This window comes from Parasteatoda tepidariorum, chromosome 3 (assembly GCF_043381705.1).
Source record: "Parasteatoda tepidariorum isolate YZ-2023 chromosome 3, CAS_Ptep_4.0, whole genome shotgun sequence".
Taxonomy (NCBI): Eukaryota; Metazoa; Arthropoda; class Arachnida; order Araneae; family Theridiidae; genus Parasteatoda; species Parasteatoda tepidariorum.
Window position 1 is genome coordinate 35,732,832 of NC_092206.1, and position 13,315 is coordinate 35,746,146.

General features: G+C 29.0%; 1 protein-coding gene across 1 annotated transcript in view; it reads left to right on the forward strand.

The window, feature by feature from the left end:
• The first annotated feature begins 281 nt into the window (after nucleotides 1-281).
• LOC107442975 (glycerophosphocholine cholinephosphodiesterase ENPP6-like) overlaps nucleotides 282-13,315 on the forward strand; it is an 83,017-nt gene continuing 69,983 nt past the window's right edge. Inside the window, exon 1 of the mRNA XM_021146256.3 lies at nucleotides 282-649. Coding sequence (XP_021001915.1) covers nucleotides 379-649 — 271 coding nt within the window. The 5' untranslated portion in view covers nucleotides 282-378. The remainder of the gene's footprint in view (nucleotides 650-13,315) is intronic.

Genomic DNA, 13,315 nt, shown 5'->3' on the forward strand with positions numbered 1-13,315 from the left:
TATATATTTTTGCTTTAAACGGTTATAAAATTTTAAACTGGAAATAAATTGAATCTATATTATAAATACGTGTCACTGATTTATAAGTATGTATAAATATTATTTGAAAGCATAAGCTCCTTAATTCCGTTCATTCACCCACTCGAAAGCACAGAAGCACAATTCTCTTCAAGAGAAAACGATTATCCATTTTAATGTCTTACTCATTCTCTCATTCCAAATACCTAGAACAAAACATTATCCAATCTTCCTCCCTCCCCGAACAGCCGATGAGTTCAGCATGCCTTCAGCTGAAGACAGTCAGATGAAGTTCAGAAGCGGATATCAACTGACGCACACACAACTCATCGACCACTCCCGGAATCGGGAACACATGCGATGATTTTCGCGGTCCTCTTTTTCCTCTTTTCGGGACTTATTGAAGGATTACTTGCTTTCGGTTATTATAGCGACACTGATAACACTTCCGGTGGCGGATCGAATAAATTGCTTTTGATACTCGTGGACGGTTGTCGGTGGGATTATCCTGACCAGGACGTTGTCGGACTTCCGGGATTTAGGAAATTAGCTGAAAACGGAGTACGCGCACCGTACGTCACTCCTATTTTTCCTTCGAATTCTTATCCAAACTGGTATACCATTGTTACAGGTAAGTTTACCTTTAATAAAAAATTTAATCGATTGATGTAATTTGTAAATAAATTTAATTAAATTAAATTAATGACTATTCTGACCAAAGATTAAAATATATCAGATTTAACGCTTTTCCAGGTTTAATCTATTATAATATATATTAGCAATATTTTAATGCAATAATTTATTCAACATTGAATCAGAAAAATGTTGATTCAAACTTGGTATTAATATCCCTTTGAGTTATTATTATTTGAAGAAAATAAAAAGACGATATAATTTTTTTTTCCTAACTAGCCTTTGCTCGTTAAACACAGTAATTGCTTTGCATACATCATTGTTATACCATTGTATACCATTGTTACAGGTCAGTTAACCTTTAATAAGAAATTTTAAAGATTTATGTGATTTGTAAATAAATTTAATTTAATTTAATTAATGACTATTCTGACCAAGGATTAAAACATATTAGATTAAACGTTTCCCTAGGTTTAATCTATTGTAATATATATTAGCAATATTTTAATGTAAAAATTTATTTATCATTGAATCAGGAAAATATTAATTCGAATTTGCTATTAATATCCTTTTGAGTTATTATTATTTAAAGAAAATACAAAGACGATATAAAATATAATTTTTTTCCTAACTAGGCTTTGCTCGCTAAACGCAGTAATTGCTTCGCATTCATCATTGTTTTTCCACTTAAACGTCAATACTTTCCACTAAAAAAATATTTCGTTTTCATAATATTAAATTATTATAGCCTTATGTAAGAACATATTTTTAATGTGTTAATTGTAACGAATTGAAGGATTATCTAGATTTGGAAAAATAATCATCTGAACTTGCGGAAAGAAGTTTAGCCTAAAGGATACTGAATTAACACGAATAACTAAAAGAGATGTTATTTTACTCCTTGATGAGATTTTTAATAAATCAAATAGAGAGCGATTCTTATATTTGGCAAAATGTAATCTCTCTCTCTCTCTCTTTTTTCTTTTTTGTTGCTACTTTTGAGTGATATTATTTACTCGATCACGAGCTAGTAAGATAAAGAAAGAACTATCGTGACTGAAGCATAAATTTTCTCCTACAATAAACAAATACTCTATACTCAAAGAAAGAAAAGCTGAAAAAAAAAACCATAAAAAGGCAATTAAATTTGCAATAACTTTCGAACAAATTTAGAATTTCGAAACAAAATTCACGCTAAGTTTAAAAATAAGAAACGCTTTTTCATCATCACAAATTTTATCTCCGTAGTTGCATTTTTAAGGGCTACAAATCAATTAAACATTGTATTTTTTTCTATCAAGTTTAACGGTTAATAATTCCCGAATTAATTTTTGAATTTTTTACTCCGTCGCATTCCCTGTACTTTTTTTCTGTATACCTTACTAGCTTCAAGTTTCAAAGTTTCATAGAATTTATGCAGCAAAGCAAATAATAATAATAATTCACACAAACAATACTTAAAATTGCAATATTGTTCGAAAAAATTGAAATTTCGAAAAAAAAACTCGCTATTAAATTCATAAACAAATATGGTCCATTCAGCATAACAAATTTCAACTATATGAAGTTGCATTTATTCCAGCGGGCTGTATTCTCGAACTAATTATTACTAATTAACGTTATGTTGAAAATACTAATTAACGTTAAGTTAAAAAGACAAAACAGCGGCAGCTTCGGCAGCTCTTATCATTTTTCGATATAGAGAGATATTTAAATTGTATAACACTTATTTAGAATTATCTTATTACTTCCCTCGAAAAAGTACAAAATTGGATAAAGCTTTTGATATTTGAGTAAATTTATATTTTAAATTTTATAAGATTTAGAACATTCTAAATTTAGAATATTTTGAAGTTAGAGAGTTCAAATTCTAGATTACTCTAAATAACCAAAATTTTCAATACAATGCTTAAATTTTTTTTTACTATTCAGTATGTTTTTAAACAATCCATAAATTTTATTTGATAAATAGTAATTTCAAGGAACCGGTGGTACCTTTAAAATGTAATGCAATTCGGTTACTTTGAAAAATTCGAAATTACAATTATTTATATGTAAATAATATTCAAATTATTCATTATGGGTTTTGTAAAGCTGTGATTTTCAGAGTTCTTAGAATCACGGGACACTTTCAATTTTAAAAGATTTTCGCTTAATTTTAGCATAAAATAAATCATTATGATTTGTTTCTAAATTTTGCTTAATGTTAAAGGATCATGAATTTAAAAATTTCAATCAATAAAAAACTGCTTAATGCTGAACAGTAATGATTGTACGTTGAATCTTAATACATAATAAATTTATTACAACTTACCAAAGTGTTAATCTGAACCATATTTCCGTTTAGTATAACGTAATATAGTTCAAGAGTCAGCAGTTATGGCTCTACTTGGTGCCGTATTTAGGAAGCAGAAAATTTATAAGATTTTGTGTTTCAGCGTATTACTAAGTTTTTAAAAGTGTACTACGTTACAAGCTACAAATAATTTTCTTTTAAATTTTGAATGTTGTATCTAAGTCTGGTGATTTTTGTCAGAATTTTAAATTTCTGGTCTTATCTGCAAAATAGTCTGAAAAATATTAACCATTATTTACTGGTTTGATTCTCTGTATTAAAATTAATGTTGAATACTTAATGCTGAATAACATAGTTCAGTTTCCAGTATTAAAAGTCGTAATGCAGTTTGGTTATTATATAAATAGTTTTAGATAGATTCGATTGGTTTTAAATTGTAAGTTTTTAACTGTTTGTTCCAAAAACAGTATTTCTTTAGTACTATTTTTGGAAACAAAACTTAATCTTCTTATAACGAAAACTATGTACTCAATATTTCTAGCTGATAATATGGATTTCCGTAGTTCATAATTTGTTTAACTTCCTAATTGCTACATTTTTCTATGAATTTCGCAAGCGAAGATTACTGAATACCCGGATGATTGTTTCTAAGGTAATCTGTCGCAAATATCTTTTCTCTTGTTACATAATCTGCTTGAGCTAACAAATTTTTCTGCGACATTATGCTATGTCTTTAAGACACAAAGCTCATATTGTGTTTATAATTTGAAAACACTCTATAAAAATTATCCTTTTTATTGTTTTTTCTTATCAGAATGCATTTTATTAGCATTTGCTTTTTTTTACTAATCATGAGTTATGCAAGTTGCTTCGTATAATAACTAAAGAAGCATATACTTACGGTTGAAATATAAATAAAACCCTATACCAATTAATTAAAAGCTTACAGTTAGTGCATCCCAGAACAGCTCGATCAACGTTTTTTTTTTTCATTTTCTCCCTATTTTTAATCTTTTTATTAATATTCATTTAGATCAAATTGATTTAAATGTAAAGGGGATTTTTCGGATGCTGCACTCAGGGTGCCAGTACTTTTTACCTTAATTTGGTCTGGAATTTTTCACAGTATACAATTACAGATTAAGTTTAAATCCCTCTTCATTTGGAGTTCTCCCACCCCAAAATAATAGCGTAACATTTTTCCTTCCAAATAAAAATAATTGAATTATTTTAAAGTATACCAAACTTTTAAAAAATTTTGCTTTTTATTTTTAAATAAAATCCAATAGAGTATCTCAGTTTTGTTCCTTTATGTGCAAGATTGAGCAAAATTCAATGAATATATTTTATTCCAGTAAAGTATATTTTTGATTTCGAAACGAGTTTTATCAATTTTGATATTCAAGAAATTGCCAATGAAAAGTCTTTAATCCTTTAAAGGTGAAACCAATCATTATTGGGTAAGATAGCTACCTTATTTTATATTATGTAACTACATTTTAATATTGAAGTAAGTGAAGTTCGTTTCTAAAAGATCTTAATTTACAATTGATTGCTTAGAGTACTCGTTGGGTTTTCTGCACCTGATGACAGTGCATTTTCAATTGTTTCCTGATCATCATGTGTGTCATCGTAATGTCGTGATCGTCATCATCACGTTATATCATCAAAATGAATTTATCGTCTATCAAAATTTCAATCCTTTTTCAAATAGTGAAAGTGTTCAGATTTAAACTGAAGCTGCTTCGTAAATAAAGCTGAAAAATTATAAACCTTTTATCGTCATTCAAAATATTGATAAATTTGCATTAGCAGCAAAATTGCAGACGCATAATCAGAAAGAAAGAAATAGTTTAAATGCTCGAATATCAACTGGAGTCTATACCTGATGAAAATGCTGAAGTGCAATAGAATAACCAACATAAAGGACAAAAATTTCAAAATTTGTTTTATCAGTTTTTTGAGATTCTGTTCTAACATTCATAGCATTAACAACAGAAAGAAGAAACTGTCAAGCTTTCAAATCTATCATGAAGAATTTATGTTGTTTTTTCAATTGCACTGCAGATTGTCATGCTTCGTGAACAAGGAGAGCAAAATTTATAACCCTTTTATCATTATTCATAATTTAAACCATTCTGCGACATAAACAAATAACAAGCATAAAACTAATAAGAAATAATTCATCTGCTTAAATTTTAACTTTAGCTCTATACCCGACGATAATATATATACATTGTAAAAATTTCCGGATATAATTGCGGTGAAAGTACCGGCAATCAGGGTGTTAGTGATTTTACTGTAAACTTTTGCTGAACAAAACTCCGATATACAGTAGTTTTTGCCGTAATATTTACTGTAAAAACCACTGACTCACTGTAATTATAAGGATATTACCGCAAAAATCACAGTTTAACATTTTGCGATAAAAATTAATTTTACGGATGCTACACTTAAGGTGCGATTATCTCTTTTACGAAAATTTGATCAAGAACTTTTTGCAGTGCAAATAGCATCTTTCATAAATATAGAAAGAAGAATGTATTTCCTACTTATCGTTGTTCGGAATTCTGACCAACTAATAGACGCAACCTAAAATAAAATAAAAAATGAGATGAATAAACAACACTTTTAAGAATAAAATTAAAAACAAATTAATTTTATTTAAAAAATTGAATTTTTAAAAAAACTGTAGACAAACATTACATTTTCCAATATTACTCAGTCTGTAACTAAATTATTACAAATTACAATCTAGTTACAAATCGCAGTTCACTATTGATATAAACTTCTACAATAATTTATATTTCGCACTCGAAATAGTAGGCATTAATTAACAATTACTAATTGTTAATTAATATTATACTAATTTCGTAGTATAATATTGTAATAATTGTAAATTTGCACTAATTACTAATTGTAAATCAATATTATAATACTTTTGTAGTGTAGTAATTGTAAAATACTAATTTGCAAATTAAGAGATACCAATTTATTTTTGTTGATAGCATAATAAAATCCCGAAATTTATTTCACTTACTGTATCTTTATCTTTTTAAAGCAAATTTAATGATGTATTTGAATTTTTCCATAAAAATGCATGTTTGCATAATCAAAGAGAAATACAACAAAAAGTTTCCGCACCTTAATTCTCAACCTCGAAGCTTCTTTGTGCACAAATTTAGCGAGTGACACTTGGGCTACTTTTCTTGTCAAGTTGAAAATTCAAGAGCATTATTGTTTAAGTGAGAAACACTTAAACAAGTAGAGTTTTTATTTTATTTTTAAGCACTCTTTAGAAGAAGAAAAAAAGAAAGTAAAACTACCGGTGTATTAATATATAAAAAGAAGAGAGCGTTGTTTAGCACATCATTCATAGCTTGTTCAGTCTTGAAAAGTTTTAAAAATAAGGCTTTAAAATTTAATTAACTTGAACATTTACTTATAAAAACGCTTATTTCATCCAATGTTTATATTTCAAAACATAAAATTTCTTCATTTAACAAAATGTTTGAATTTAGGAAATTCATAATATGAAACGTTTTTGAATTTCATCATGTATTAATAAAATTAATAAATAAAATTTTTTTCATTATATTTTCTCATGATAAACATATATTAAAATTAAATATGCAAAATGCTTAATTTGTGAAATTAAACCGTAAGATTTGACGAATTATTTAAAAATGCGAAAAAAAAGTTTATAAGGTCGAGCTTTTAACCATTAATACGCTTTTGAAAATAAGCTACTTCTAATGTTTTGAGATCTAAGAATTAGGTTCACTCAAATTAGTTTACTTAGAAACGAAAGTATATGATAAGTTAAGAATAGAACATAATAATTTATAGTAATCATTGGGCTAATATCGGCTAGTAACTGCTAAGGGCTATTGGGTTAGTATTCATTAGGTATGACAAATGATAGTAATCATTAGACTGTATAATTTCACTACATGAACTAAGAGTTTAGACTATTATATTTTAAGGAAAAACTAATTTCAAGATCTTCAAGAGCATTCACACAAATTGGGTTCAAAAATGATTGAGTATGTAGGAAATGACAGAAGTGTTAATTGAAGGAACATTCTATGAAAGAATTTAAAACTCTCCATACATTTCTGATTAAAAAAGGTTCAATTAGGATAAATCATGAAGTTTCACTCATAATTTACACAATAACATGAAGTAATTTCTCTAATACTGGAAGACATGGTCCGGTGACAGGTAGAAGTTTCTCTAAATCTAGAATTGATTTAGTTTTAAATGCAGTGTTTCGTTTGATTATTATCTTGTTAAAATAATTAAACAAAGCAATGCTATTATTTGAAATACGTGTTTAAGAAAGAGCAATAAATTTTTACAAGAGCACTACAGCCAGAACTTCGATCCAAGTGTGGTACAGGTATATGTAGGAAAAACAGTTTTAGAATTTATTTCAATTGAAGAATTAAAAAAAGGGCTATTGAATTTATTTGAGTAAAGATTAATTAAAGATTTACGAATGTTAGAATTATTTATACTTCGATTAGAATTAAAATTTAGTTTTTGGAATATAAAATTCTGTAATACTTAAATACCCGATACAGTCAAAATAAATGATGATACAGAAACTTCAAACTTAAAATATTTTCTGTACACATTATTCTATATTACTTCAAAAATATCCTAAAGTGAAACTAAATCAATATTTTTCTTTGATACTTTTAATCATGCATGACTATAATAATGAATGATGTATAATTAGAAAATTAACATAACATTGATTTTCATCACAAATATAGTGCTTCATTTATCCTCTTGGGACATATTGTGGTTTACTTCACAGTACAAAATAAACGTATCTATCATTACGTAACAGCGCGTAATAGCTACATTGTTGGAATTTTCCTTCTGAAATTATGGCAAAATTACTGACAGCAGTCCATCCAACCGATTAACGATAAATTTTACGGTTTGGAACGTTTCTTTGCCTTTACTGTCATGAAACCTATTACAACTGATACAGTTTAAAAACCGTGAATACAAGACTATACGGTTTTGTAACCATTTACAACTGCATTGTTTTTTAACCAAAATATTAAAACATAAACGCAGATCGAAGTTCTGTGGATACTGTGCTATTTATACGTTAAAGTTAGTTTTGCATTCTACTAGTCTATGGTCACTGATTGAAAAGTGCAGGACGCAAGAAAATGTTCATGTATTTAAGGAATGGGGAAAAAATATTGTTGCATCAACGCTTGAATTCGAACCCCTGTCCAACCGGCCATGAGATTGATCAATTAGCCCTCTCAGCTACAGTATGTACACAACTGCACAGAACGAAATGGCTTCATAAGGTGGGCCTAGTTGGGTGGATAGAATTCTGGTTATTAAATCGTATTAGTTAGAATCAATAAATAAACGTTTTTTCTTATACTTAACTGTTTGAATATAATTCTTTTTTATATTTATTTGCCTGTTTTCGTTAATTATGGTAAAATAAGAGTTAAATAAAGTTTTGTTTAACTATCGTTACCAAGAAATTTCCAACAGTTTATAATCTGTAAGCCAAGTTGCTAAACAAGCTGCGAAAAACACATATCAAATCTTTAAATTTATGCAAGTTAATGCATTTGAAACTGTTTTTTCTGTAAATAAAATTATTCAAACAAAACTTAATAAGAACTACAAAATTAAATTTAGTTTTATAATATGTCCCAATATACAGCCTGATAACCTGATACCTAATTCGCATTTCGTATTAAACATTTATTCCTCTTTTGTTTGCAAAGATTGAAAAATGTATTTAAAAAACGCAATCATAAATTTTACTTTAAATAATATTTTAACTATATCAAAGTTATAGTTATGGAAACAATGTTATTGTTTATTTATAAAAATGTCTACAGTTCAAAACCTTAGTGAAAGCTTCAATGAAACACTGTCATAAAACCATGACAAGAATTTTCATATATTACTCAATTTGTTCGGAAGCGAAGAAATAAGTTTTTTGTTTTACAAGTTGCTTGTGGTAAGTTTCTGACACGTTAGGTTGATATTAAAATCCTTTTTCTTACTTTAGAAATTTATTTTTTTTTTTTAGAAAATGTGACGTAACAAGTTTTACTCATATTTTATAGCACGTTGCAGTTATAAAAAATGCATTGTTGTAGCCTACTATGCACTGCTGGAAATGTTTCAGAAAAAAATGGTTGATTAGTAATTTATTTAATTATTATTTTACCATATTCAACCAAAGCAGTCAAATAACCGCAAAAAACGGTATTCAAACTATTAACTACACGAAAAATCAATTACTGACTACCTTCACCTAATACAGCCTACTAAGAAAACCTGAATTTATATATACCAACTATTTTAACCGTATGAAATCAATTAGTTTCGTATGATTAAGTACATATTATAGCCGAAATGGCTAATATGTCAATCTCAGGACCATTTAAACCGGGGTTCAAATCCCCGTGCTGACACCACAATATTCCTTTAACACATGAAGAATTTCCAGTATTCCAATTGGTGGATTACAGAGCTCCATAACACAAAAGTCTAGTATTTCTCTTCTCTCACGTTAGATGGCACCTCCAGATAAACTAATTAAGCCACATTCCATGGTTTATTTCATGAAACACAATTCAACCATAAGAAAACACAATTCAACCTAACTCCAAATGTCTAGTCGAATTTCATTTTTACGGATAAACTAAGCGAGGTGTAAATCGTTAAAAACCCGCATAGTTTTTTATTTACGGTTTTTTTATTCTTGAGTTAAAAAAAATGCATAGTTTTGTAGTCGTAGATTTTTAATCATATTGCGGTCTCCAAACTGTAAAGGTAGAAAATGCTTCTAACTGTAAACTTCATGGTTAATTAGATGGATAAAATGCTGTCGCTTATTTTACCGTAATTTTAAAATGAAATTTCTGTGAGTGATAGGTTAAAAACATTTTGCAGGTGCACTATTTAGATTGCGATCATTACAAAATGACCTCCGACATAGTTGGAAATGTTTTTTTTGTTTACTTTTTTGAATAACACAGTAATGCAGAATTTGTTTTAAACTAAATATTTAAAAAAAAATTTTTTTTTGGGCATATTTATGAAGAATTAAAATATTTTTCATTTTGTTTTATTTGATTAGGCCAAAATCAAGAGCAACGTACAGTAAATGTTAAATAATTGATTATAAATGATAAATTGATAAGCTAAGACATAAATAAAAAAATTTAAAAATAATTATGCATTGTATATATTTAATACATCGAACTGTAGTCTAGAGTTAATTAGTTTAAATTGTAAAGGACAATAATTTTAATATTGTTTGAAATTATTATGCGTAACTGCATTTAATTGATACACAGATTATCATTTTATAATAACGATTCCAAGTAAGCACGATTTATCATAATTACAAATCGTGACATTCTACTCTTGATTGTCTGATTAACGTCATAATAGTTAAACGTCCATAATTAATAGTTAATTATATAGAAAATTTGATCGTATGTAGCCATTAGCGGCTCACGATTCAATAGAATTAACTAAGTTCAAATTTCAAACTTTAATCACTTTTAAATGATATTTAAAATAGAAATATTTTTCCTTAGCATTTCAGTTATAAACACTGGAAGAAGGTATTGAAGTTAAAATGGAAAAGAAAAGGAGAAACATATTCAATTTCAAGTTTCATCAGCACTAAACAGATAAGCTGCTAATGTTATAAAGAATATTTGAAAAAAATATAAATCAAAATAAGTTAATACCTGGCATGAAACCGATAAGAATATTATATATATACTATATATATATGAATACAATATATATATATATATTATAAATATGTAAAATTATGTAAGGTTGTATGAATGAAGGATAAAACCTATAAACGGTTTTCTATCCCTGTATGCAGGCTCTGATTTTTAAATAAGTCACCCTATGAAAGTTGGATATGTGTGTTCTGTAAAATTATGTAAGGATTTATGAATGAAGGATAAGTCTATAAACGGCTTTCTATCCTGACAGACTGACTTTTAAATTAATTTCCCTATAAATGATTTTTTTCTTCTTTTTTTTAGTCTGCTAATTTAATCAATCCGTTAAACATTTTTATTATTATTTCAATTTTATTACATTTTTACTAATTGTTTCTCATAGATGGCAGNTGAGTAAAACTGTCAGTTTTTTCACTTATACTCTAATATACTATTGCATTTTTTGGTAATTAAACTTAAATTTTAATTTTAAGACAGAGTACAAATTGAAAATTTTAGATTAAAAATAAACTTAAAAATATAATTTAATAATAAAAAGCCAAAATATGTCTCGGCCGAATTGAGCTTCATTCCTTAAAGTCATGTTTTAACCCTGTTGCTGATTTTTCTGGTATCCATTACCACACGGAGCTGTTGTACCCGGTCCATAAAAGTAACGACAACCCAGAATTTATGAGACAAAGGGCTCTTGGAACTATTAGCCAAATACCAACAGATCCCTTACAATTATACACAGGTGGCAGCAAGAGCAACGAAGGTCATTCAGGTAGTGAGGTTTTTATTAAAACACCCACGTACACATTGAATCTCAAATTTAGAAATTCTGAATTTTGCTCGGTTTTCAGATCTGAGCTTATTGCGATTGAGAACGGCCTAAGACATGTTGAGAATATTGCTGAGCCTGACTTCAAGCATATATGGATACTGACGAATAGCAAATCTTCAATCTTGCTTAACTGGATGAATGTTGGAGACAGGGCTGCGGCTTCAATTTTGGGGATGCTCTTCAGTCTCTCAGCGGACTTTGGGGTACACTTCCAGTGGATTCCATCGCACGTTGGAATCAAAGGTAACGAGATGGCGGACTCACTGGGTAAAAATGCTTCTTTGGAACCTTTACAGCCAGATATGCCTTCCATTTTCAATGAGGTCTTTGCAGAGTGTAAAAAAATGCTTATGAACCTCTGGAGGTTTCCTCCTCTGCATAGTCTGTATTTCAGAAAACATCTAGGAGGTGCCTTGCTTTTTGAGGGACTTAGAAGTCAGCAGGCTTGTTTCTCTCGCTTTGCCAGTGGACACTTGAGATGTCTCTCGTACGTTCAGGGGCGACTTTGCACTAAATGTAGGACAGCTAAGGCTTCGCCCAAGCATATTCAAAACTGTATCTATTTTGAGATCGACGAGGTTTTTTCAAAATCTCATCTGTTTTTAGACTTTCTGGATAGTTTTAGACTTTTGGATTCGGTCTAATTGGAATGGACCTCTTGGGGGATTAGAAAAAACGCAACAACAACATTAATAAAAATAATGAAATTTCTTAGGTAGATTCAAGCATTGATTGTCCATAAAGCATACCAACTTGTAAGTTCACTGCTGAGAAAACTCACTTATTTTTAACAGAGCATGAGCGAAAGCTAAATGTCAATGGGAAGGGGGTTAATTCTTAATCATAATATCAAATTTTAGATTTTATCGACTCTATGATTTTACGTAGGTTGAAGACAAAACTTTTGTCGCACACATATATTTTGTTTTCAGATATTGAGTAAAAATATTTGGTAATTGTAAAATTGTTATAAGTTAAAGAAATGTCAAGATTTCTAAAATTTTGGCTGTTGCCTGCCGTGGGTCTTAATGAACTCAACACGGGTCGTGACCCACAGCTTAAGAAACTCTCTTATATCGTATGATAAATTGTTGACACGCAGTAATCTAATTGAAAAAATCTTGCTTTTTGCATAAATTCGATGTCATTTTGCGCCACCAGGCTGCTTGAAAAATTCTCTAGTAATTTTAATTTACTTCACGTTTTTTAAGCTGATAACAATCAGCTCGTTTGTCATTAGGTTAACTTTAGAATGCATTATTCATTGATCGAATTGTATCATTTATTTCAAATCGTTTTCAATGAGCATGCATGGCTCATAGCAATAAACTTAAGCAGATTCAGACGAATTAAACGTTTCATTGAAAAAGTTTGAATTAGTCCAAAGGCATGTGACATAATTTTAATGTGTCTTAAAGTAATTAGTCTACAAGAGATACACATGGCATACAATTGCTCGGTATTCACTGTTCTGCTGTCCTTGTAGGCTACAAAAGCAGTTATCTAGTAATAATTGCCCTGATAATATTTAAGGTAAAAGACCATTTATAGTTGACCACTTGCGGAATATTGATGTTTTTTTTCCACTAAAGCCGTTGCACAGTATTATTCCACCAGTTCGCTGTCAAATTTATCACTAACTAGTGGGCTGTGCCCCCTGCTCGCTAACGCTTGCTAACCCCCGAAAATTGCTACGCAATCTTATATGGTTTGCTTCGCAAACCAAGCTCGCTTCGCTCGCTGCTAACTTAGGTACATTTACAACTGACA